This window comes from Pteropus medius, unplaced genomic scaffold (genome assembly GCF_902729225.1).
Source record: "Pteropus medius unplaced genomic scaffold, Ma_sr-lr_union100, whole genome shotgun sequence".
Lineage (NCBI taxonomy): Eukaryota > Metazoa > Chordata > Mammalia > Chiroptera > Pteropodidae > Pteropus > Pteropus medius.
This window is the reverse complement of record NW_024349801.1, coordinates 21,676,516-21,704,202: the sequence shown is the minus strand read 5'-3', so window position 1 is coordinate 21,704,202 and position 27,687 is coordinate 21,676,516. Positions and strand designations below refer to the sequence as shown.

At 36.6% G+C, this 27,687-nt stretch overlaps 1 protein-coding gene across 5 annotated transcripts in view; it reads right to left on the bottom strand.

Annotated features, from left to right (window-relative positions):
* Window positions 1-27,687, bottom strand: part of ATP8B4 (ATPase phospholipid transporting 8B4 (putative)) — a 192,893-nt gene that overhangs the window by 77,557 nt on the left and 87,649 nt on the right. For all 5 annotated transcript variants that reach the window (XM_039889078.1, XM_039889077.1, XM_039889079.1 and 2 more), the window contains 4 exons: window positions 24,230-24,312; window positions 15,089-15,247; window positions 6,798-6,886; window positions 4,023-4,219 (listed from right to left, as the gene is read on the bottom strand). In XM_039889078.1, coding sequence (XP_039745012.1) covers window positions 4,023-4,219; window positions 6,798-6,886; window positions 15,089-15,247; window positions 24,230-24,312 — 528 coding nt within the window. The remainder of the gene's footprint in view (window positions 1-4,022; window positions 4,220-6,797; window positions 6,887-15,088; window positions 15,248-24,229; window positions 24,313-27,687) is intronic.

Sequence of the window (27,687 nt, the reverse complement as noted above, 5' to 3'; positions counted from 1 at the left end):
GGGAAGACATAAGAAAACCATATTTACTTTTTTTTCAAAAATTCTTAGCTGTAATCACTTATTCTTCATCTAAAATCAACATATTCATCTAAATAAACTTTAGAATCAATGTATTAGCTTCCTCATAAAAATTATTTGATATTTTTATTAAGTCTATGTTAAACTCTTAATTATTTGAAAACAATTTCAAGAAGGATAAATCTTTCCAAGTATTCAATTTTGAAAAGTACCTTTATTGGTAAAGAGTTTTAGTTTAGTCTTGTTTCGCTTTGTTTTTTCACATAGTTCCACAGCATAGCTTGATAGAGTTGTTCCTGGACGTTATACTTTTTATTGATGGAATAATTTTTAAAACTGTTATTGGCTTAAAGGAAAGCTTTTTAATATTAAAAGCTTTTTTAATATTAAAAATATGATTATGTGACAAAATCAGACATTTAAGTGAATTATTTTACTAAGAGTTTTACGGTATCATTCTTTTGAATTTTCCAGGTTTATAATTGCATTGTCTATGCTTTTCCTTTCTAATAGGTTTATTTAAGTTTCAGTTTAAGGTCTCATTTTGTTCATTAATATTTCAGTTGCATGTCTTAGTATAAAGGACACCTAGAATAGCACAAAATAGGAATGGTAATAGCAGGGATCCATAGCTTATTTCTGATCTTAATGGAAATTAAGCCTTGGTTTTCTCAGTTGTAAACTGAGAAAGCTGGCAGCGGCCTGTTATGCTAGCTCTGAACATGCCTCCTTGAAGACAAAAGATAGCACCCAATTGCTTTCTGGGCGTTAAATTCTATTGTTCTAGTTCTATAAATATATGACATATCTATTTAAGTGGTGTGGCGTCAGTTCATCCTCTAATCATTGTAAATGGTAACACCTTTTATCACCTAAACAAAAAATCACACTGTGACTTTGTAGAATCATAAGATATAAAAATAAATGTCGTACTCTGGATGTATTTATTTATAATTGTCCTGTTATGTTTTACTCCTCTGTATCCACCCCCTCCACACACACTTCCTTGTAAGTTCCTTGGTAGTTGTTCTAATTCAGCTTTGTTTTCCTTATTCCATCCTTCAAAAAGCATTAGTACATGTGGACCAGGCACAGTGCTTTACCTTTCATAGGTAGTCAGTCAGTGTCATATGAATGAATCTTGGCCCTCTATTCCCTAATTTCATCAATAAGGACATTAAGACCTACAGAGGTTAAGTGACTAAACCTGGATCACACAAATATTTAGCTACAGAGCCAAGAATAGAATTCAAGTATTTGGTAAAGCCAATGCAGACCTGACCTTAGGAATGCCATAAGAATGACGTTATGTAGATAACTATAGAAATCACTTGAAGCTTTCATTTACCTGAAAGTAAAGTAGCTCCCTGAAAACTCAAAGCAAAATAAATGGAACAGAATCTGATCCTTCCATGTTGCAGTACAAGCCAATGGAAGTATTCTAAATTAGTTTGAATTCTTAGACCTTAAAATAGTCTGTAGAGAGGAAGAGTATCCTTTTTGTTTGGGAAAAGAGGATTTAAAGGAGTCACAGTGAAAGCTTCAGCCCTTTGTTTTATAACAAAAAGAGACAAGTGTTCAGGGTTAGCATAATCAAGCTGCTCAGCGTTTTCTGCCTGAACGCTCAAAGAGCAGGGCTCATGACAACCCCCATTCCGTAGCAAAACAAGCAACATGGAGATGAGTTTTGTTGCTTTGGGAGAAAAAAAAAAAAAAGCTATTTCCTTAGGAGTACAACAGCTGCATTTTTTAAGATCATGTATTAAAAATCTATAGCTGGGTATATTTTAACACTACAGTTAAACAAGTTGGTAACATAGAAATATCCTACCAAAATCAACATCCTTTGCTCACAGAGAATTGTTAACCATTCGAAGTAAATTTTGCACTTTTATTCTAAAGTGACATATGGCACTAATTTATTCTTAATACCTATTCAAAAGTTTAATGGAATCTCCTGTAGAAGGTCTTTATATCTCCAAACAGAGATACCTGGGAATTCTCTTTTCCTAGGTCTCAGTCTTTAGGACTGAGCACCTGAAATACCTCAGAATGCTGTTTCCCCCAAGTTGAGATCAGAAACACTCTTCTTATCTGGTGAGAAAAAGGCTGACGTTTATCTTCATCAATACCACACCTCACCAACAGATAGAGAATTCCAGCCTCTTTTTTTTCCCCTCTTGATATCTTCACTGATTAATAAATAATACACAGCTTAGGCATAGAGGGAAAAACACTGTGCCACATGTCAGTAGACTCGAGTTTGGATCTTGGTTATGTACCTAACCAGCTCTGCGATCCTGAGTAAATCATCTCATTTGTGAAGAAAGTTCAGCAATAACTACTTCATAAGAGTGTTAAGATCCATAAATGAGATAAAATATGTAAAAACACTTTATATAAAATACAAAATGTGATCTAAAGGTAAGTTGGTATTATTTGGAGCAGGAAGAAATTCAGAAAACAACTATTTAATCCCCTCATTTTACTGAGAAGCATATATTTGACAGAAAAACTAAGGCACAGAGAAGCCAAGTAATTTCTCTCAAGTCACATAGCTATTAGTGGCAATCCCAAGACTAGAACCTGGGTTTGAACTATTCCAAACAGATTTTCTTTCCACCACTGCAGAGGACACATTAGAAGAAAAAGGAATGCTAACCTAGGAATCTAGCCTTGGTCTCTAAAAAACCAACCTTTCATATCATTAAATGAAAAATGCCAATGTACTTTAAAGAGTGTGTACAGAATATACTTCCTTCATGAGGACATATGTAACTGCACATGTACTGATGGTAAGCCACTATGAGCATTTATTATTCATTTAGGACATAAAAGAAAAGCTATAAAAGTTGACCATAGCTGTTCTGGCAAAGAACAGGATTTACTACAGACTTTATAATTAGATACAAGCATGAGAGGTCCTTGGAATCAAAGATGAGCCAGTAGGATACAGTTTAAATAGAGCCCACTCTGACCACAGTTCCAGAAAGCTCAAAGCAATTTGTGGTGTTGTGGCCACATGCCACTACTTCAAGTCAATTTCCCACAACTTGACATTTTAGTTTCCTGACCGCTATCCAAAACAAGGGTGGATTTTGTACATTAAACTCCCTTTGCTTCATAACAGCTAGAATTTTAGAAAGAGAGAAAAAGAAGCTCATAAAAATTAGTAGAGATTTAGAGCTGGTGATTTTGTGTATTGTTAAAATACTGGTGATGAGTAAAGTCAAATAACCAAGTCTCAACTTGGCTCCAGCATCTCTGGGACAGTCTGGCTCAGTCTCAGTAGGATTAGGATCAAGAATGTCTCAGGTCCAATTTCTAAGTCTTATCAAACACACACGTACATGCACACACATGTGCGCACGCACAGCTCCTTCATGTAGTGTACTCATCTGTAGTTAAAAATACTAACAGAAAAAATCAATATTCATTGTGCTCTTATAATGTATCAGGCATTCTTCTAAGAGCATTACATGTTTATTTAATCCTCATACAATCTTATTAAGTAGAACTATCATTTTCTCTACTTTTAAAATAAGAAAACTGAGGCACTAAAAGGTAAGGTAACTTGCCCAAAATTGTGGTGCTAATAAGTGTAGAATAGGATCTGAACCCATACATCTGGAGCCAGACTAGTGGCAGGGAGGCAACATTGCCATAGATATCTTCAAATATTCTTTATTTACTACCCAACATCAACCAGATTCTAATTGACCGGGCTGCATGAAATTATATTATGGTACATATATTCCAAAGAAAAACATTCCTGAGAAAATGAATAAAATCATGAAGAAAAGAAAATGCATTTATTGTAATTTGAAAATGTAAAAGTTAAACAGATTAAACAGCTTAGCTGCCTCATTTGTAACAGATGTGGCAGATCATAAGCAAAGCAAGGCATCTATCTCACAGTCATAGTTTTAAAACGAACAGAACGATTATGCAAAACAAAGGCTTTTGATGAAATGGTTTCATTAAAGTATAAACTCTCATCTTACCTCACATATAATGAAATGGGTACAACTGTATTGAGAATAATAATATATGACCAGAATGTTAAGAATCCTGAGAATACAGGGTTCTTCTCTCTTTCATTCCAGAAAAGGAACATTCTGAATTGGTCCCCAACTTGACTCTCCCAGATTGAATTTCCTGTTCCAAGAATAATGCCCAGGCACACCAGAAACCCAAATATCTGAAATGAGAATAGAAGTCTGGTTAAGCTTAACTTGAACCCAAAATTAGTCATATCGACGCAGTATAATTACACTTCTAACTCCAAGAAACTGTCATTTAAAAGGCAAGTTATATAAAGCTCTTCTTATTTATCATTAATCAAATGAGTAAAATTTAACATTATTATGTTAGGAACTCAGCTATTTTACATACATTTTCTCAATTCTCTCATTAATTCTGAAATAGGAACAATCCTTTTACACTTGACTGGTCAAAACAAAACAAAATAAAATGAAAACACAGGAAAATTATCTAACTTGTCCACAGTACAAAGCTAATAATTTTACATCCTTGATTCATAACGAGCGCATATGTTTAAGTGGCCTAAGTAAATATATGTCTTGATGTGCCCTGGTCAGCTCCAGTTTATATCTATTTTCCAGGTATGATATTAATAATGTTCACCCTTCCACCTTCAAAAATATCCTGTTTAAATGATAAGTTATATGATCACACAAAAACCAAAGAAAGAAAATATCAGTGATGAAAAACTGTCTCAGACTAGTCAAGTCTCTTGGCTATGGATCTAGCTGTGCGATACTTGCTCAAAGTCAACAAGAAAGATAAAAATTAATTTAAAAAATTCATGACATATGCCTTCCTTTTGAAAAAAGAAAAAAAAAGTAGGAAACGATCTGAAAATTAGCTGACCCTTACATTGATATTAATATTAATACTAGCAAAGTAGACATTTTGGAGGTATAGCAACTAGAAAGACAGCACGGTCAGTCCCTTGTGAGCCTGAAATTCCAGCTTTAAAAAGGAAGGACACAAAGTCAGTAAACATGGTGAGACTTGAGCTAAACATGGCGTTCAGGGGACTTTACTCTGCTAAGCGCCACACTGTGATATGAGCTGAGACCAGCCACTGTTGAGGAAGGAGTAGGGCTTGGAAATAGGAATGTATGTCTCTCCTATTTCCTTTCTCCTCCACTAAAGAATATTCAGATGTTCTGGGACTGCTCTCTGCTTTTTTCTCTCAAAATAGGCACATAAGGAGAACAAAATAGACACATAAAAAGACAAAGTTTAGGGAAAGCTGATTTAAAGTATATTAGAAAACAATCTATTAGAGAAAAGTAGAACTGTGAATTCCTGAAATTCCGTCAATGTGGTACCTGTATCACACAGCATCTTCTTTCTTTCAATGGCTGAAATTACAAATTAATTCTACTGAATTTCTTTAAGAACACTAAAATTGGTGATACTTGGTACTAAATGCCTGAATTTAAAGATAGACTCCGCTTCTAATTCCCCAATGGATCATCCAATTTTCTAGTATGAAAACTTGAGACAGTCCCTGCTTTATAACCATTAATTTTACTCTGTAGTGGATAGATATACAATCTCCATGCAAACCCTAGAACTGGCTCAGGGCTATATTTAAATTGGGAATTCTGAGAGGGGGGTACAGACTCCTTCTGGGCATGTTCCCTTGGCCCCATGGACTCTGTCTCAAAAAGACAGGTATAGAAGAAGAAAAGCTTGGGTTTCAGCGTGATACTGAAAGTAAAACAATGAGCCTGGACACTATTTTGTACCCAAACAAGAGTTCATTTTCATCTTTCCTTATCCACTATTACATATCAATTAGATAGATAGACGATGATGATAGATAGATAGATAGGTAGAGATATAGCTATAGCTATTGAGCTCAGATTTTATAATTGTTTGCGAGTCTGTGATGGGGCAGGTGGGGAAATATGGTTCAAAGTCATTGTCCTCATATTTCAAAGTCAATGTCCTCAAACATAACCCCTAAATAAGGAGGCAAACAACATTACATGAAAAATCAGATAACAATCAGATCCACAGCTTGAGGTAGCAATAGACTAACTGATGATAGGGTAGGATGCAAAGAATACCTGACTGGTTTTGATAAATGGGTGATAGAAGAAATCATTTCAAAAAATTCAGAGGAGAAAAAATTATCAGAGGAAAGAGTAATCATGGACTAGGAAGTTTAGAAGCTTTCATGAAGGAGAACTGTGACAGGTCTCAGAGGATTCAAAAGCAAAAATGGCTACATAATTTTCAGAGCCCAGTGCAAAATAAATATGTGTGACTCCCCCCTTGTTTGAAGTTTATCAAAATAATTTCTGCATAGCAACAGAAGATCAATAACAAATGTGAAGTCTTTCAGAGTATGGACCCTATTTAACCGTACAGGTCATATAACCATGAAGTTGGCCTTGCCCATAAGCTATGTAGAAAGGATATGAGCAAAGGTAAGACAGCAGAAAGACCAAACTACCTTAAAAATTATGTTTTATTTTTCAAAAACAAAGTGTTGGAATATGGAGAACTTGCAAGTCCGTGAAGTCTCCATAAGCACCAACCTAAGAAATTCTACTCATGGTTGAGAAATCATAATCTGGAAAGTAGAGAGCCTTATAACTGGACACAAAATGCAAAATTCCCAAATATAAACTACACTAGGCGAACACAGATCTCTGAAAGAATTCCTAGCAAAACATGAGAAATATATTAAGGTAACAATGACTAATGATATTACCTAACTTTGTTATATAACTTACCCATAGTACTAGAGTATTCATCAATCTATCAATGCTTGTCCTTTTAAATTTTGTCTTACCACTGTTCTGCATTAGTTTAGTGTCAGGACCTGCAAAAGAAAAAAAAATTTTTAATAACAACTTTGAAATGATTACATAATGATGAGGAGGAAGTGGTAGAGTAGGAGGAATTCCCACTGGTATCAAATAATCCTGAAAAGAAAAGAATATATTTTTCAAAGTAATTCAACTTTTACTAAGAGCAAGCAAAAGCCTTTACTAAGTTGTATATAATTCTCAACTGATGGCTTAACAACAACTCTGGAAACCGTAGGAGAGTTGGTCTCCTTTGAACAGGATAAATCCAAACAGAACTTGTAGCTGAAAGGTTAAAGAAATGCTATTTTTCGATAATCTGTGTACGGATATGCTTACAGTGTGAAGCAGTTAAAAATAATTAAATCACAAAGTAAAGAATAATTTAGAAATGTTAAAAAGAATGCAGTAATAAACATAAATCAGAACACTAAAGTTAAAAATGGAAAGTTAAAATAAGAAATCAAATTCTGGATCTGTTTCTCAAAAAGATTTTAGGTGTCCTTTAATGGAAAAACCAGAATAACTCCAAACAGTACATGAGCAAGTAATTTAATCCTTTATTGTGTATTACATACTGTGTATATAATATATATTTTATGTAAGGGCAAGAATTGTCTTAAATCTTATGTTAGATTTACTTTAGGTAAATAAATACGTTATCTCATGATATATTTACTAAGTGTGTTGTTCAAGGAATTCTAATATTATTAACTGCTTTAGAAGTAGAATATGTGATGGTTGACAGAGGAGAATATTAGAGTATATTGCTAAGGAAATTCCTCGTGGACAAAGAAGACACTAAGTAGAAGCAATTGAGTTTTGATTATACGACTTCTCTAGTGTTCCCTCTCCACATCATCTTCCCATGATTATTATCAATTCATGCAGCCATTTAATATAGGAAGAGAGGAGAAATGAAAGAAAGGAGAGAAGAGAGGCACACATGAAATTTTACGCCATTCTATAAGTCAGGGAAGAATGGGAACATCCTTAAAGACTTCCATTTACATTAAAGACAAATTTAAGCAAATATTGAGTCTCAGAATAATTTGCTGTCTTGAGTTAGAAATTGTACCCTAATGTCCTATTCTCAGCCACTGCAGTGTAAAGAAGGCCACCCACATTTTCTCAGAATTGTTTATTAAATTCATATGGGCATTGAGGGTGGGAAATATTTCATCTATAGTAAAGATCACAAAGGGCAAACAAAGTTTGTGATTGCTAAAAGCTGAAATATTGACAGAGCAGTTTTGTGTTAAAAATTTACATTTCTTGGGCCTACATACACACACAGACTAGCAAAGTATCTACTTAATGGATTTTTAAGCATTTATTTAAATATATCCACAGATGTTGATATACACATCTCTTCTTTCCCTTGTAGCCACTGTTCTCTTGAAAGAATTTTCTCTACTCAGTAGCTCTTGTTTCCTCATCTCCTATTCATTACTCCACCTAGTTTCTAGGCCAATCACTTTACCTAAACCAAACTGATGTTATCATCAATATTCTTCATACCTTCTTTGCTCTCTCAGCAGCCTATGACACTGTTGACTATTCCATCCTTTTGAAACACACGCTTCCCTTAACTTGTTATGATGTTCTGCTTTTCCTCCTACCTCTTTGGTAGCTCCCTCTTTGTCTTCTATGATGTCCACTCCTCTCTATGCAGCCATGAAATATTGAGATTCATTAAGACTCAAGCATAGGCCATCTTCTTTCTCGATCTACCTTCCGTGGGCAGTCTCATCTAAGACCACAACTCCAATTACCAACTATAGGCCAAATGTGTATATCCAGCTCAGATTGCCCCTCTGAGCTCTAAAAACGCATATATTTAAATCTATATCTTTAATTGCCTATATGACATTTTCATATGAATCTGCCTAAGCACTCCCCCACCTCCAACCCCAGTGGTCCTTGTCTAGTCTAACTTGTGATCTTCAGGCATATGTCCAGCTCTATCCTCTATATTCCAGTGTTCTTTATTTCAGGCACCATCATTCATCCAGTTGTGAAAGCTGGGAGAAACCTAGAAGTCTAGTCTATCTCCATGACTCCCACTCTAATCCAAAGTCCCACAATCTCTCAAATGGACTATAATAAAAGCCTAGTAACTTTGTTCCCCTGTATCCACTCTGCTCCCAAATCTAATCAATATATTTCCTCCTTCCCCACCACAATCATACATTCTTTTTTAATTTATTTATTTTAATATTTCAAGTATACAGTACATTGGTTAGACATCTATGTAGTTCATAAAACGATCCCCCAATTGATCCCTCCCTCTCCTGACCCTCTATCTAGCTAACATATTAATGCTAAACGCATTCCCTATGCCATGCTCCCCATCCCTGTGACCATCCATCAGCTATTAATTTGTACTTCTTTAACCCTTCACCCCATTCTCCTGGCCCCCCAACTCTCCCTCCCCTCTGTCCATCACCAAATTGTCTGTTTTTGATTAGTTTGTTCTTTTTATTTCTTAGATTCCACATATAAGTGAAATCATAAATTGTTTATCTTTCTCTGTCTGACTTAAATACCTTCTAGGTCCATCAAAGCAATATCTTTTTCTATCCTCTTCCTTTTAGTCTGTCTTTTAATCTGAAGTGAGTCTCTTGTAGGCAGCATGTGAGGGTCTTGTTTTCTTATCCTTTCAGCCACTCTATCTTTTAGTCGGAGCGCTTAATTCTTTTTCATTTGGGGTACTTATTGATAGGAATGTAGTTGTTACCATTCTTTATTCCTGTTTTTGATACATGCTTTTTCTTCTTAAAGAAGTCCCTCCAACATTTCCTGTAATATTGGCTTAGTGGCGATAAATTTCCTTTAGCTTATTTTTGTCTGGGAAGCTCATTATCTGTCCTTCGACTCTAAATGATAGCTTGCTGAATGAAATATTCTTGGTTGTAGATCCTAGGTCTTCATCCTGTCAAATATTTTGTTTCAAGCCTTTCTGTCCTGCATAGTTTCTTTTGAGAAATCAGCTGCCAGTCTTATGGGTGTTCCCTTGTAGGTAATTATCTGCTTTTCTCTTGCTGCTTTTAATATTCTTTCTTTGTATTTAACCTTTGGCATTTTAATTATGATGTGTCTTGGCATGGGCCTCTTTGGATTCCCGGTTTTGGGGGTTCTCTGAGCTTTCTGGGGTTGTATGTCCATTTCCTTCACCAGGTTAGGGAAATTTTTCATCATTATTTCTTCAAATAGCTGTTCAACATCTTGTTTTCCTTTGGGTACTCCGATCAGATGGGCATTTTGACCTTTAATAGTGTCCCATATGCTCCTTAAATTATTTTCATAGTCTTGGCATCTTTTTTCTTGCCATTCTAATTGAGTGTCCTTAGCTTTCCTGTCTTCTAGATAAGGCATTTGATCCTCTTCTTTATTCACTTTGTTTATTCCTTTGTTTATTCCATTTAATATACTTCTCATCTCAGATCATGTATTCTTCATTTCAGACTGGTTCCTTTTCATAATTTCAATTTCAACTTCCATTTTTATGTTTTTTATCTCTTTGTTGAAGTTCTCACAGAATTTATCTACAATTCCCAAAAGTTCATTGAGCCTCCTTATAACCAGTATTTTGAACTCTACATTTGTTAGATTACTTGACTCCATTATATCTGGATCTCTGTTCTGTTCTCTCATATAGTTTCTGCTTCTTTGTCTTCCTATTTTGGCTGCCTTTCTATGTCTATTTCTAAATACTAAGCAAAGCTGCTAAGTCTCCCAGTCTTAGTAGTGTGGATTTGTGAAGTAGGTGTCCCATGGCACAGTCCTAAGAGGGGTTCAGCTGCAGGCCAAATTTAGCTCAAGCTCTGCCCCTCCAGTGCCACCTGTTAAAATTCAGCAAGCAATCCACAGACACTGTGCTTATAGTTGCCTCACAAGGCCACACCAGAAATCGAGGCCAGCTGCCTCCAGTGTAAGTCCAAGCACTGTTCAGCAAGGAGCACCTGACTCACTGAGAATATACCTGGATGTGGCTTGGTGGGGCCACCAGTTAGGGGAGGTGGGGTTTCAGAGAATCCTCTGGGCAGAGTGACCTGTTATCTAGTTTGATGATGACTCGGTTATGGCAGCACTGTGTCCACGCACTGGGAGGGGTGAGGGCTCAACAGGGAACAATGGATACCACTGGCACTTCTGTACAGAGCGAGTCTCGCTTTGGTCCTCACTCTGACAATGTTTCCCTGTAATTCCCTGGTACCCCCTGCACACAGCTGAATGGGCACTGGTGCTCCGAGTGAGCACTTCTGTCACCGCGAAAATCCGCTCACAGACACAGCCTCTTTAAGGGGCATCTGCCGCTGCCACTGCCTCCATCTCACTCAGCTGCTGGAGACCGGGTAGCCCCACTTCCTTGCCCCATCCTACCTGCCATTACAGGGTGATTTATTGGATTTATCCCTAGTTGTATGGCTTGTTCATCTAGATCTCAGGCAATTTTTCCTCGCTGTTTGCTCCTTGTTTCCATCACAACTTTGATTTGGTCACCAGAGGGATAAACAGAGCCTCTATCATCTATGCCTTTTTTATCCGCCCCAATCATACATTCTTTCCAGGACCTGCTATTTACCAACTTTACAAACATTGTAGTCAAGAGTGAACCTTTCAAATTTAACACATAAACACATACCATCTGTTTGAAAACTTGCAATGGCTTTCCAATGCTCTTAGGATCAAGACCAAAATTCCTGATGCAGACCGCAAGATCCTACATGGCCCAGCCCCTACGTATGTCTCCAGACACATGTCTATCTCTATCCTGCATGCTCTCCACATTCCATACTGGCCTGCTTAAGTTTTTTTTTAACCTCACTATCATCATTCCTGCCACAGGTCCTTTGTCCATAATGTGCCTTTTAGCTAACTTGCTTTTTCTCTTCACAGTCCTGCATTATATACTCTTGTGAGGCCACATTCTTTTTTTTAGAGCACTTATCTCAGTTTGAAATTATATATTTATTACTACAATTATTGGAGATTAATGTCTCTTGTCTCCTACCAGACTCAAAATCATGTAAGTGAAGGAACTGTATTTGTTTTATTCACATTCTTAATCACAAATGAGTAATTAGAATAGTCCTTGACACATAGTAGGCACTCAGTAAATAATTGTTTAATGAATTCATTAATTTATTAATCATCTGCTATGTTTTAGGCAATGTACATATGTGCTTTTCAATTATTATCTCAGCTAATTCCTAAAACAAGCCAATAAATTACGTACTATTATCCTTAGTTTACTAATAATGAACCTGAGGCTTAAGTAACTTGACTGAGATTTCTTGTCTAGTAGGTATCAGAGCCAGAATTTGAACCCAGATATAGCTACCTCTAAAGCTCTTAACTGTTATTTTAAAAACTATATGAAATAGTCCATTAACTCACTAATTCACTGACTCATTCAATTGACGTATATTTAAGACTATGACTCATTCAGAGTCCAAACAGGAAATAGATGACACATTGAGCAAGGATAATTGAAGGAAGGTTTATTTATAAAGGGACTCTAAAAAGTGAACATGGGAGTATAGGGAGGCAAAAGGTTAATGCAATAACCAAGGACTTAGTAGCAATCGAGACATTTCCACGTAAGCCAGAAGGGAGGAATGAGGGGAGAGAGTGCTTACTGGACCCTAGAGGTATGTAGAGTTTGCAGCCTTTAAAGGAAGAGTGACTTTATGTTGAGGGACCCAGCTAGCCTGAAATGATTACACAGAAGGCAGTCTGGAGGAATAAATACTTCGATCTCAGTGTTCTTTCTCCCTTTGATCTCTTCCCAGGGATCCCTAATGACAGAGCCCAACTAAAAGCCTAAGTTCAAGGAAATCTATTAGTGTAAACCATGCAAATCAGCCTCCCAGGTCAGAGAGAAGAGTGGAAAAGGGTGACGGTAGATCTGGAGGGGCAAATGAAGACATCCAGCACAAAAACCTACTGTGCACCAGTGCTGACTCCCATGTGGAGTGGAGTCTCCTCAAATGGATAAGGCTTTACTCTCAGAAATAAGGCTTTCTCCTCTCTTGAGCATAAAAGAAAAGTCTTTAACCAGGGAGGCATGGCCTGGCTGCTATTAGACCCTCATAAATTATAGATTTGTAAAGTAAACCATGTCTGTCTCATCTATATTTCTTGTACAATCCTCAATGGCAGGTATAATTACAGTAATAATACAGAAAGAATAGTTAATAATTCATTTTGAATAACTTCCATAAGATCTAGCTATTCACCTAGAACTAGTTCCCCAAATTAGATGTCTCAAGACTTAAGGCTTCTGAGACATGATCCGTTCAGCTTTGACACTGATGAAACCAACCATTCCTCTGCCTGCCAACATTCCAGTTAAGCTTTCTATTAACGTTTGTGCCCAGACTAAAGTCAATGGAGGCATGCTCTGCTTTACAAATATCTGCCTCATGAAGGTTCCCTGCCAAAAATCAGACTACATCATAAAAGAAGAGGATGTTCCCCCATTTCCCCTTGCCAAGATCCAAAGAGCAATACCCACATCTCAGTGTATGGAGCAGGCAATGCATTCTGAATTGATGCTGAAAGAAAGGAGAAGCAGGGAAAGGAGGAAAATAACATTTGTCAAGCATCCCCTTCCATGTGCATTGTCTCACTGAGCTTTCACAATGACTGTCTGATGTACTTATTATTATCCCCATTTACAGCAGAGAAACTAAAGCTTACGAAGTTTAAGAAATCGAGGCTTAGCATCCTACAGCTGGTAAACAAATCTGAACCCAGATCTGTCCAATCCAAATTCTGTGAACTTTCTGTTTTACTGCCTTAGAGGGAGATCATTTCAATTTATCACCCCACTTCTTTCAATGTAGGAGAATTTTTCCATAGAGCCAATCTTATGAAGAAAAACTTGGCCCCTGAGTGGCTCATAGCAGCTGTCCTAGCTTAACATGCCTTCACTGAACCATAGTCCTGAATTAGTCATTCCAAACAAGATCACACAAATGCAAACAAAATTTTGGGCTACAGCCCACTCGTAGGATGAAGCACTCACATTTCTGCGATGACAGGGAGCAAATCGGGAGGGTCCTTTCCATCAGAGGACCTTCAAGAAGTCTCCCCTTTATTAAGTAGGAAGGTAAACGAAGTTTAATTTATAGGCTTCACTCTCTTTTTCTCAGTGCAAGAACAACACAAATAAAGAAATATATGATCATGGGTTTATTTCCCTGACAAAAAGAATGAAAGCATCTGATGAATTATAAAACCAGATTCATTCCCAGATAAAAGCACGTACACTGTCTCATTTCTAGGGATTTCCCAAGTCCTTTCAATGGCAATGCCCCAAGCTGCAAAAGCCTTACTAACACCAACAGCTGAGAGTATTTAGGAAGAATTGGGAGGACTTTTCTAGGTTTGGAACCCTTCTAAGTCTTTAATGAACATTTTGTTGTTGTTGAGGAAAGACAGTTAAGAAAAACATTCCATTTTTGATTGCACATATAGTCAATGGACCCAAAACACATCTTAATTTAGTGTCACAATAAACAGGATTTTTAAAAATAAAGGGCTGGCAATTGAAGTCATGAGTACAATTTGAGTGGCTTTAGGAAATGGTGCTACTGTAAGCTTCCTTAGCAAAGGAGTGTCACCTTGGGCTCATAAAGTAGAGAACGAAAAATGGTCAGCAAAAAGAGTAAGAGGCAACTCCCCTCCCTCCCCTGACTTTTAACACCACCTTCATCACACAGTCTTTCCAGAACCTGTTATTCTATTGACAAACAGTTGAAGAAGTCTCAAAGTATAAACAGAAATGATTGCAGGATCTCCAAGAAACCTTTCCAAAAGAATTATTTGACCTTCATAAACTACAAAATTAACAGCAGAGCAGGGGGCTTTCTTTCATACTGCTTCTATACCTTAAAGTCAAGCTGATTAACACACACAATGATGGGAATGATTGAGATGGGGTTAAAGAAAGAGAAATTAAACAGTAGGTATCTGATAGCCACCAAGTAATTAAGGCTCAAGCACCCGATTTCAGTTCCTCACACAATGGGACCACACGAACTATTTCCAGAGCATTGGTGTCTTCCCCTGGTGCCCTGCACTCTGCAGTCAACCCAGGATGGCACCTCAGGTGTACTAAAAGCACTGTGCTCGTCCAATCTGGAGAGCCGCAGACCATGACCAGAAAGGGATCCCCGTAGCTGACCCTGGGCAGTCAGCGGTACCTGCAAAAATAACCATTCCAAAACACCAGCTGGTGTTTCTCAGGACGCAGCCCCTCAGGATTATCTTCTTGTTGTCGAGGGAGTGCTTGCTGTCATTCCAAGAGAGGACTCCCATGAATTTATCTAGTTTGTTGTTAGGTGCCTCACAGACAACAATCCCTGAAAAATAAAAAAATAATAATAATAATAAAAAGCCTCTTTATGACTCACCTTGATCTCTTTTTAGAAGCCCACAGGACTTGGTTACCACCCTACTTCTCATATAGAGTAAATTTTACCTTCTCTTTTGGTAGCAGAGTGTTCCACATACAAGATTGTGCTGGGGAAAATAAGCTAGGAGATGAAAATCCGTTGAAAGTTTTGAACATAGCTTTCTGCACTATCCAAGTAAGAATAGAAAGCTCGAGAGCCCTGGGGTATTTTTTTTTTCCTTAAAAAAAATCACTTATCTCTATTTATAGTTTGAAAAGATAAAGCAGGGACTGTCCTAAAAGTTTTCCTTATTCCATATCTTTTTTACTGAATGTGAACTTTCTCACAGGTTAAGATGGCATACTTCCAGTTTCAGAACCAAAGTTAATAGGGTCTTTCTAGTCTCATAATCAGAATTGTGAGGGTTCACCTATATTCCACCCCCAAGAAACCTGGGCTTTGTTTGCTATGTGTGCCTGAGAATGCGTGTGATTCCTTTCAGCTGTTCTATGCTTCTTATCTTGATTAGATTCAGAGTTCTGGGGACTCTCAAAGGCACCATATAACTTGCCCCAACCTGGCCTGAAGATGTTTCTAGTTTTTTGGGTTTTTTTAATTCCAAGCCCATTCCAAACCAAAGGCCATGCCCATTCCAAATCAATTAATCAATTCGTTCCATTATTTCAATAAGAATGTACACTTCCAAGGAGGTGGTTCTCTTGATAGAAAAAGAAACCAGAAATAATCTTTTATGGATCCTATCACAAAATAAAACTATTAGATTAAAATACATTTGCATCGCAAACGATTGGGGTTTAAATTTTTGTAAGTAATGGGTACAAAGACTTGAAAGACAGAGGGAGCAAGGAAGGATAAGAGGCTGTAGGTAGATCCAAACAGGGTTCGGCCAGAATCAGGGGGAGATTAATACACACAAAAGTCTCTCTCTAGCAAACGATAAAAATGTATTTATTTAATCAGAAGCCAAATGGTAGGTTGGAACACAATAAATAGCATTTGGAAAATAAAAAGAGAGGCATGTCTTCGGCACCGATTGAAGGAAAAGGAGACCAGCCCAGCGCAAAGAACCTATCTATTATTACACTGCTATGAGCACCTTCTGAACTTAGAACATGCTTCCATAGCTTCCCTTTTAAAACTTTTAGACACAGGTGACAGCAGCCAGTTTTCACAGGGCCTCATCACTTCTGATCTACCAGATTACTAACATTAATAGACATTGCATGAAAAAAAAAAACCCTGAAAGAAATGAATGTCTTGAGGCCTCAGAACTGCTTTTTCAAATTCCATCTCTCTTTCTCCAGTATAACAAAAGTGCTTCCTAAATACCCACCACTCAGGCACTCACTGGCATCTTCCCAGACATTCACCGTTAAATGAGAGAGTGCTGGCACAAGGATTTGGATGAGGCTAAATAACTGTACTAGTCACTTGTTATATACAAGGAAGTGGCTGAATTTTTGTTCCCCCCATTACAGCCTATCACTGATATTAAAAAGTAAATTAAAACTGATTTCATCTGGCCCAAGCTGTTTAGATAGTTACATTGTGGAAGGAGAGAACTTTTTCTAAATTCTAAGAATTTAGTATCTTTTTTTTTTGACCAATAATTTTCATTCCTAAATTTTATAGAACTTAAACTTGAGTGTCACTGGCGAAACCTACATGAAATAACAGTTGACAGCAACCTTTAAAGCTTATTTCAGTTTCTTGACCCAAGACTCAATTTTTCAGACTTCAAATTTGGCCAAAAAAAAAAGTGTTTTGGGCAAAAACAACATAATGCACAGTCCCTGCCAATAAGAATATAAAAAACAGGCTCATTTGAACATTTTTATTGTAGCAAGCAAAGACTGACATGCAGGCAAATGCGGCCTTGAACACGTAGGCTTGCTTCTCCCTGGCCCCAGGGCTCGTCCACTTCTGGCCTAACACCAAGGGCATGAGGCATGGTTCTAGACAGGAACAGGCAGTAAGATCAAGGGGTTCTGCTGAGGTGTTTGGAGAGCAAGCCCCAATTCAGACTTTCTCAAAGAGCATGGTTCCAGTGATTTAAGTACTAAATACAGGACCTGGTCGAAACAATATGGTAGGAACAAAGCCAAACTACATATTTTATCTTCAGGAGTGCTCAGCTTCCCCTTTCTTAGCCCTGTTAGCACAAAATGCAAGCTTTCTAATTCCTTTTCTGTCCCTTTCTGAAAGAGATGAACAGGTTCCTTTGAAGGGAGCACTGTATTTACTTCTATATCTCCATAACCTATCATACTACCCACATAGTAGGATCTTAACTAATATTTGTTGTAGAGATGGATGGAAAAACTTTCAGATGGTGGATTAGAGTAGATCTAAGATGAATAAAAGAAGTGGGCATATTCCCATTATAATAATGATAAAGGGATTAGAAGACCTAATAGCCTAGTCACAATGGAAGGCTTAGATTAAATCTAACTCTAAGGGGATACAAATAGACCTGAGAACACTGGGGGAAAAAAAAAAAGATGGGAACCTTAAAGCACATTAAAAGCAACCAAAAATATATTCCAGGCATAAAGCAAAATAAGGACTAGGGGAAAACTCTAGAACCCTTCTTCCTTTTGCTAATAATATCAGAGAAGAGTAACAGGCAGTAAACAGTTTGACAATGGATGAGAAAACTGTTTAGGAAAAACAGCATTGTTCTCATATAGTTAGTCACTGAAAACATGTCTAGAGCACAAAGTCATCTTTAATGGACAATAAAACAACTGGGGGAAAAAATCATGCCAATAATGAAGTATAAATATAACCAAATGAGCCAGTCACATTTGTTTGCCCCTCTGAAGAGAACATACATAAAAGCAGGTAGTGATTCATACAATTCACAATCACGCAGAAATGCTCTAAGCCCATTCTAAACAAAATCCACAAGATTTCATTCTGGACCTTCCTCGGCACTCTAAATTTAGTCAAATTGTTCATTAATTAGCAACCTAATAACCTCTAGAAACTATTTACTTGAAAATGGAAATCTGTAGTTTATCATGAGAATGGAGCTCAGTATCCAGTACACCATAATTTTCCAGAGAAGTTGGCTTTATTTCTCTCTGTAAATTGTTAGCAATATTTCATGATTATCTGTATTGTAACTCTTCCACAAGAGAATTTATTTATTAAATAAGATGTCATTATTGCTGTTCAAGAGTTTCTCCAGCCGAGAGCCTCTCAGAATTTAGGAGATTATCCACTATTGTTGCCCTAATAATTGTGATAAATATTTTTGTCTTAGAAAAAGGAGTGTCTCCTTCCTGCTTTCTAAAGTTTCTTGATTCTTCAGCCATCAAGCCTCATGACCACATCGACAGCAGCAATAAAGAGGGAAGTAATTCTTCCTGTCTTTACATGGAATTTGTGTCTCATGCAGTCACATCAGCTATGTTTCTGGGCTGTGCTTCTGTCCAGGTGAATGGGAAACCTATCTGATAGGTAAGAACAAAAAAGTCACAGGATAATAACCAAGCTTTTTTGTTTTGTTTTCAACCCAAAAGAGATGCCTGTGTTTCTGTGTTTTAATTACACACATGCTATTCTTTAGAAAGGATCACAAAATACCTGAATTAAAGAGTCAACCTTTCCTCAGTTCAGAACTCAGCATTAACAGTCGTACAAAATATGTAAACTTGTCATAAGTTGCAAAAAACAGATCTCAGTCCAGTCAGTAACAATATGCAAAAGATTCTTAAACACATTTGGACAATTTACAACTGGGGCTTTCCCCAAAGCATTAAAATGTCCAGCTTACAAATGTATAATTGACAAGGATTTCTAGTTACTTATTTGTAAACGCTTATCAATTCACATAAGATTTTTACATGAAAAATCAAGGCCCACTGTGTTTTTATACTTATTATATTAGATCAAGTTATATATCTTTTCTTATAAAATTCAGCAGACTACATATCAATTTTTTTCTGATGTTGAAATGTATAAAAGATTTCTATAAGAACTTGTCAAATAAACCTAACTCTATCTTTCATGTACTGGTTTCTGTTTCGTGAGCTCTTTTATAAACTCTTGATCCTAACATTCGAGATCATCAAGAACATTGCTATTTTTAAAAAAATATGATGTCATCTGAGCCCTGGATGGACTTGATCTGTGGTAATTAATTTTGTACCATTAGGTTTAGAGCATTCTTCTAATTTATGTCTTACCCTACCCTAACCTTGGCCTTATCAGTGGCTAAGTGGTCACTGATTCTGCCAATTCTCCAATGCTGCATTTCTCCTTATACTTTAAAGCCTCTCGTGTCCCTTTGTAGAATAGGCTTTGCCAGCTGTCCTGGGTTCATATTCTGGCTTCTCCACTTAGTAAACATGTGACATTGGGAAAGTTAGTCGGTTTATCTGGGTCTCAGATTCCTTGCCCATAAATTGGAGTTAATAATAATTTCTTCCTCTCAGGGCTATAAAGATTTAATAAGACTGTATGCAATTACTTAGCATGGTATCTGATACATAGTGAAAAACATTCATGTGTCAGCACCATGTTTAGGTTCTGAGAACTTTAGGACATTTACCTAATTAAAAGTTTCTTTGGGGATGAACACATGTTTAAGTGTATTCTCCCCTGGGTTCTAAGCTCTATGAAAGCAAGGCCTGGGTCTGACTTATTAACCACTGTATTCTGAGCCTTAGCAAATCCTTTTCATTGTGTTAAAGATAAATTTACTGAGTGAACCAACAAGTGACTGAGTAAATGAATGAAAGAAAAAAATAAATGAAAGCTTATGACATGCCTACTGAGGCCATCAGCAAAACACTGTCCTTGGGTTTAGGTGCCAAAATGGGGAGTCAGGGAGACTTATAAGTGATATCCTAAATCCCCACCCATCTCAGTGTAGACCTCGATGTCCTCAGCTTGGAGGTTTCAGTGGAGATTTCTCTAAGGATAGTAGTAGGACATTCGAGTCTTCGGATACTTAGAAGATATAAGACAGAGACAGAACACTGTAGTTTGGTGCTAGAGAAAGTATTTTGGCAAGTCTCATAATAAAAACCACACAGTAACTAGAAGCAAAAATAATGCCATACCCAGAATTGCCCAGAAGTCACAAGCTAAAAGATATACTTAGCACAGACAGGCGTGCCTCATATGTCTGTCTCATCTACGTGACCTTGCCATAGCTAGGCAGGCCATTTCGAAATGTACACAAGCTGATATCAACTTTTTTAATTTAAATAAAGGAATGCAATATCTGGTTTTAATTCCCATGACTCAAGGTAGTCTTTTTGTATCACCAAAGGAAACCCTGAAATCTATTTATATTCCTTTATGACAAAGATGAATAGAGGAGACAAAAAAGAGGAAGTAGGAAAAGAATGGGGCAGTAAAAGGATCAAAAAAAGCTTGATAATACATATGGAATTATTTTATAATTCTACATACTTCATATTTTGTCTTGTCCTTAAGAGGCACTTAATAAATAGATTTACTAAACTAATTAACATGGAGAGAGTGATGAAACAAAAAAGATAAACAGAAAAAGACGATGTGGGTAGAGAAAATAAGTAAAGTGACATAAAAAGTGGAAAAGGAAAATGGAGAGAGAATAATAAGAAAGAATAAAAAAAGGGAGGAAGGGGAAAAGAACTGGTGAAATGGGATAGTTAGAGAAATGTGTGTACATAGTGTTTAGTGTGCCAATGTGTGTGTCAGAGAGGCAGGGAGAGATTGAAATTAAGAGTGAAAACTAAGGCTAGGAAAGAAAAGAACAGAGGAAAGTGGAAGGCTCTAGGAAAGCAGGAGAATTGTGGGAAGGATTTAGGGTTTGTTAACTATCTCAACTCGGTCAGTCTTTTCACACAACATCTTGCATCACCCTCGTGGTCTTTACATTTGGCTACTAACGGGACACCTAATTTGTATGTTGTATCTAATTTATTTCCCCTTAATCCTTCTATTCACTCTTCAGATGCATTCTTGAAACAAACGAACCAAAAAAAAAAAAACAACAAAAAAAAAAAAACAGATTTTAATAAGGCTAAACCTATAAAATATTATATTGCCTAAAATGTTAAGGTAGACTGAAATTCGACCCAAGATTTAAGAATGAAAAAGCAAATTTAGCAGAAACCTAGATTTTAACCCAGAAGTGTACTGGCCTCATGCATCTGGCATTATCTGTCCTCTGAAACATGGCCACAGTTAAAGTATAAATGGTAGAAAAGAAAGGTCTGTGTTGCCTTTAACAATTATATGTCAGAGATTTGGTGAGTTACCTATGCTGTGTGAAGCAAATTCAGGCTACGCCTAGTAAGTCATGATTATTACTGCATTTTAAAAATAAATTCCATTAAGTTTGAAAAGAGACTATTTTATATATAAGCAAGTCCTTTAACCTTTCAGGATACTTCATCTTTTAAAAGAAATTATATGATGAAGTTTTAGATGAGGAAGTGTTTTCTTGCTTCAGCCTGAGCAACACTGCTTGTATTGGTTTAAATTTGGGCTTCTGTGTTAAATTGTGTTTGGGGGGAGGATTTTGAAGTAAAGGCATTGTAAAACCACCTCATAGGAGAGGACCCAGCACTCTAGCTTTGTCCTACAAGGCCCCATTTGGAAGCTTTCTCCACATCCTATCATTTCACACTTCATTCCCAATCTTTTTACTTTAGGCCCTTCTTTAGCTCTCCTACTTCTTTCTGGGGGCTGATGGTAACTTACCCCCAACTCTCTGGCATTTGGGACCATTTATTCACTCATTCAGCAAATATTTATTGAGCACCTACTATGTGCTAGACATCGTTCTAGGAACCAGTGAGCAAAACAAAGATTCTTGTGCGGCTCCCATTGCAGCAGTAGAGATGGACAATAAAAAATAAACTTAGAAAATAAATACGTTAAAGTGTACATCAGATGGTAGTAGAGTGCTATAAGAAGATAAGGTAGAGCTGGGTAGGGGGAATTGAGAGACGAGGAGTCATGTCGAGAAGGAAGATTCTTGGCCCTGTTCCTGTGGTTCCATGCAAGAAATCCACCTACTCCAGCCTGACCCTTTATAAGCTATCCTGGTATTGACCTACAGTCAGAGTTCTTGAAGGGTGTGGTAGTGACAGCACTCAACAAATATTCGTACTTATTATTTCTCAGGCTCCCTCGCAGTTAGGTCAGGCCCATGTGACTCATGCTGGCCAATAAAATGTGAGAGGAAGAGGCAATTAAAAGTTAGCTTGTCTCTTTCATCTCATCTTTACTTTGATGTGCTGATGTTAGAGACCATTAGTCTAGGCACCATGGCTACAAAATGGAGAAAGCCACTCAATCTGCATCAGAATGTGACATGAGTAAGAAATAAACTTTTACTATTTATATCACTAAAATTTCAGGGTTGTCTATAACTGAATCATAGCGTAAGCTATCTTGGCCAATACCTATAAAAGAAAGTGAACTGGGTAATTATAATAATCATTTTCTGTTTTTTGATGGTAAGAAAAAACTAAAAATCATTAATTTTTACCTCCTCTTAGATTGACAGAGGTGTAAGGGTACAATTCTGGCAAAAAAAGAAATGAATAATGGTAAATTATATGTAGGTTGACCTTTTAGGACTCCATAAATATTCTATGAGGTATTTTAAGCAAGAATTTTAATTTATGAACACAATTTACTTTTCTTGGATTCACATAACAGTAAAATTTCATTGAAAAAATTACTTAGTAGAAAATGTGTAATTTGTTTTAATCTAATCAAAATATTTCTTGAGCCATTCAAAGTTTCCTGGCTATTTCCCTGACTTAAATCTCAAACTGGAGGAATATTTTTTTCTATAAACATTTGTTATAACAGCACTCTTTTAAGAGAGATTAAAATATTAACAGAATCCAGATGGAGTTTACAAGTAAATGCAGAGCATAGGCAATATAAGCTCTAAACGGTGCACTGGAGACACTTTATAATGTAAGGTTGCCTGTGCTTTAATTCATGGGATCCTCGTCCACATTTTCCTTTAGAGGACTCTAAGGAAAACATTTTGGAAGATAGTCTCAAACTTATAAAGATTTGTTAATAAATAAAACCAATCTGTATGGAAATAATGATATTCAAAACCAGGCACACAAGTGTGTAAAGCAAGAGACCATTGAGCAGCGGCAGGAAGGCCCCAAAGATTCTCCTACAGCCTGTTGTGGTGCCTACAGTCCTACCATTACTGGCTCTTTCTTTTAACTCAAAAAATGTCATTTCTCTGTGACACCTTTAACAGAAACAAAAAAACAAGATCGCAGGAACAGAACAGGTAGAGGAAGGTATCCTGAGGAGCAGGGGACTGGGTTGAAAGGTATGAAGATAGTGACAATAAAACGGTAGTCTGAAAGGATAACAGCTGACCAACGGAGTAATAAGTCAGAATATTCTTCCAAAACAGCTACTATCTTTAAGACCTTATGCCAGGAACTATGCAAGATACAGAAATACATGAGGCAGGATTACTGTCTTCACTAAGTTTGTAGTGTGATGTTTGGTCTTTGTTATGGAGCCAGAGAATGGATTCACATAACAGTAAATGGATTCACATATCCAGTTAGACCTAGACCTGGAAATAAATGTGGCCTGCATTCATTCTTGGCAAGCCCTCACAGGGCTCCAGTGCGGCCAAGGTCAGGTAAGTGAAGGGTATTGTGAGACTAAAGGGAACCAGATCTACAGAAGAGGAAATAAGAATGAAATGAACAATGACCTGGTAAAGTCGTCCTCCCCTTGGTAAACATTTTTACTCTTTAGCGTGAGAGGAGATGACAGGGTTTGATGCCTGGAGAATTTTATGTCCTTCCATCAAATTTAAAAAAGAGAACATAAATTGGATTTCAGATAATTAGTTTCTTACTTTTTTTGTTACAAAAGCTCTTTGGTTTTGAGATTTTTGTATGTTTGTCTGTTTTAAACACTTACCGTCAAACTTTGCAAGTCTGCTAATATCTGTTCCAAGTTCTGAGGTAACTGATAGCGCATGGCGGACTTTAAGGTTCGTTTCCCTGTGAAAGTAATTGACATGACTTGAAGTTTCATATGGAACAGCCCAACAGCATCTTACACAAAGCAATCAGGCTGGTACAGCACATGCAAAATCCAACACAAGCGATCTGAAGAATTCCCTTTGAATGTCATTCACATCCCTCACACTGTCTCAGGAAAGTGAACAGGGCTTTGCAGGCTCCTAAGAATTGGCATTCCACCCACGGCACATCTGTATAATGACACAGTAATCTGTTTTGCTATTGGAAAGAACAGAGGACATAATAAATATGGCTTTATTCGAACCTACTCAGACATCATGCATGAGTTATAAAACACATTAGGAACAGAAACGCAGTTACCAAATAAAGAAGGCCAGTATCACTCCAAAGTCTACTATCTACATAGGAGTTTTACTTGAGAAAGATGGTCATGGCTAATTTCATAGTAGCTTAAATTTAAATGGGAAAAAGAATACGGTTTTGTTTTTCTTTTTTTTTTTTTTAAATCAATCCAAGAATCCCATAAGTAAGTCTAGAATCAAACAACCAAACAGAAACTCAGAGGGTCACAGTGAGCTGTTCATCTGCCAGGCAGGACCACACATACAGGACAGATGGCTGCTCTCTGGTATTCATGAAATGACCAGCAGTAAAGATTTTATTACCATCACTCACATCTTGTGTTTAAGAGTTTGCCATGCCAGTTTTCTCACTGAGTTCAACCTAATTCTCTCCTACTGTAGTTTAAGATCATCTGTCAGAGTTCTATTTTGTGTGGCAATATTTAGTAGTGGGTTCATTCAGTCAACAAATATTGATTGAATACATATCATAGTCACCCATGATACTCAATGCTGCCCCACAAGGGTTACAGTCCTCTTGAGGGAAACAAGTAGTAGGTTAAAAAGCAGATGTCGCCTTTTGGAAGTACATGTCAAACGATGAAATAATGGAATTTGGAGAAGCGAAAAGCAGATACTCGAGAGGGCATTTAATCTAAACTTTCCATAAATGAGTTTCACAATGATAAGACAATATGAACTCTATAGGCATGCTCATTGGTGAAATAACTTTCTGCAGGAAACACTGAGTCAGATGTATAACTGAAGTTACTTTGTTCAAAAGTAATAGCATTGATACAAATCTGTTAATTCCTAGGAAGCAGAGATGAGCAGACATTAAGATAATCAAGAACTTCATAATTGAAGCAGAAATTGAGCTGGGCTTGATGGACAACAGTGAGATACTGGTGTTTGAGGCTAAAAGACTTATGTGTCCATTAATTAAACAATTTTTCAAATGCTAGAAACGAGCCAGACAGTCCTCATTCCTTAACCCAATCCAAAACATCGTGCTATCCATCAAAGTTTTTCATCATTTTAAGTTATTTCCTCAGGAATCTTTCCAATAACTTACTTCCACCTTCAAACGTAGAAACTAAAGGGAAAAAATAATTGCACATAGGCCTTATGATAAAAAAAATATTTCCCAAGACTCCTGATTAATACCTTTAGTGTCATGCCATACTCTTCCTTAATCTGTCTCAGTATCTTGAAAACTTCAAAATGATTTTTAGCATAAAGAATAATACAGAAACATTCTGGATACTCTTTACTCTGTTTCCCCTAATAGTAAAACCTCACGAAACTATATCACAATATCACAACCAGGATATTGATATTGACACAGTCAAGATACAGAACATCTCCATCACCACAAAGATTCCTCGGGTTGCCTTTTGTAGCCACATCACTTCCCTGCCTCCTCCCACCCATGCTTAACTCCTGGCAATCACCAACCTGTTGTTCATTTCTATAATTTTGCCATTTCAAGGAAGTTATATAAATGAAAGAAAATAGTATGCAAACTTTTGAGATTGGCTTTTTTTACTTAACATAATTCTCTGAAGATTCATTCAAGTTGTTGCATATATCAATTTTTCATTCCTTTTTATTGCTCAGTAGTATTCCATGGTATGTATATAACACAATTCATTCAACTATTCACCCACTGAAGGGCATGTAAGTTGGTTTTAGTTTTGAGACGTAACAAATAAAGCTGCCATAAACATTTGTGTGCAAGTTTTTATGTAAACATAAGTCAAATTGCTCTGGGATAAATGCCTAGGAGTAAAATTGCTGGGTTGTATGGTAGTCACATGTTTAATTTTTTAAGAAACTACAGAACTGTTTTCCAGAGTGATTATAGCATTCTACATTCCTATCAGCAATGTGTGACTGATCCTGTTTCTCTACATCCTTGCCAGCATTTGGAGTTGTCACTATTTTTATTTGAGCCATTCTAATAGGTATGTGGTGATTATATTATTGTGGTTTTAATTTTAATTTCCCTAATGGCTAATGATGTTGAATATCTTTTCATGTGCTTATTTGCCATCTGTATGTCATCTTTGGTGAAATGTTCCTTTATATCATTTGCCAGTTTTCTAATTGAATTGTTTGGGGGTTTTTTGCTGTTGAGTTTTGAACTTTTTTCATTCAATCAAGATACAAGTCCTTTGTCAGACAGATGGTTTGCAAATATTTTCTCCTAGTCTATAGCTTATTTTTTTCTCCTCTTCACAGGGTTTTTTGCATAGCAAAAAAATTTAATTTGATGCAGTCCAGTTTATCAAATTTTCCTTTTATAGATTATGAATTTTGAGTAAATCTAAGAACTCTTTGACTTGCCCTAGATTTTGAAGATTTTCTCCTATGCTTTTGTCTAAAATTTTTATAGTTTTATGTTTTACATTAGAATTCAATTTTCTTAATAATTATAGGACTATTCGAATTATATATTTTATATTGGATGAGTTGCGACAGTTTGTTTTTTGATGAAGTGGCTCATTTCATCTGTGTTGTTAAATTTGTGTTAATAGAGTATTTCCTTATCCTTCTGATGTCTATAGGATCTATTATAATAATCCCTGGTTCATTCGTGGTATTGTTAATTTGTATCTTCTCTTTTTTTTCTTTTTCAGTCTTCTTAAAGGCCTGTAGATTTTATTGATATTTTCAAAGAGTAAGCTCTTTGTTTCATCAATTGTCTCTATTGTTTTTCTGTTTTCAAGTTCATTGATTTCTGCTCTTGTTTTCATCTCCTTCGAATTTATTTTGAATATATTTTGCTATTTTCTAGGTTCTTGAAATGGGAGATTAGACTATTGGTTTGAGACTTTTTCTTTTTTCAAGTGTATGTATTTGTTGCTATAAATATTCCTCTCAGCATTATTTTTGCTTCTGCCCAAATCAGAGCATTAAACACAGGCCAAACTCTATTTGAATGGCTCAATATGACAATGATTCCAGAGGCAGTGGTTAAAACCATGGGCTCTTTTGTCGAACTGCCAAATTTGAGTCCTGGCTTCACTCTTTAAAAGTTTGGCAAAAA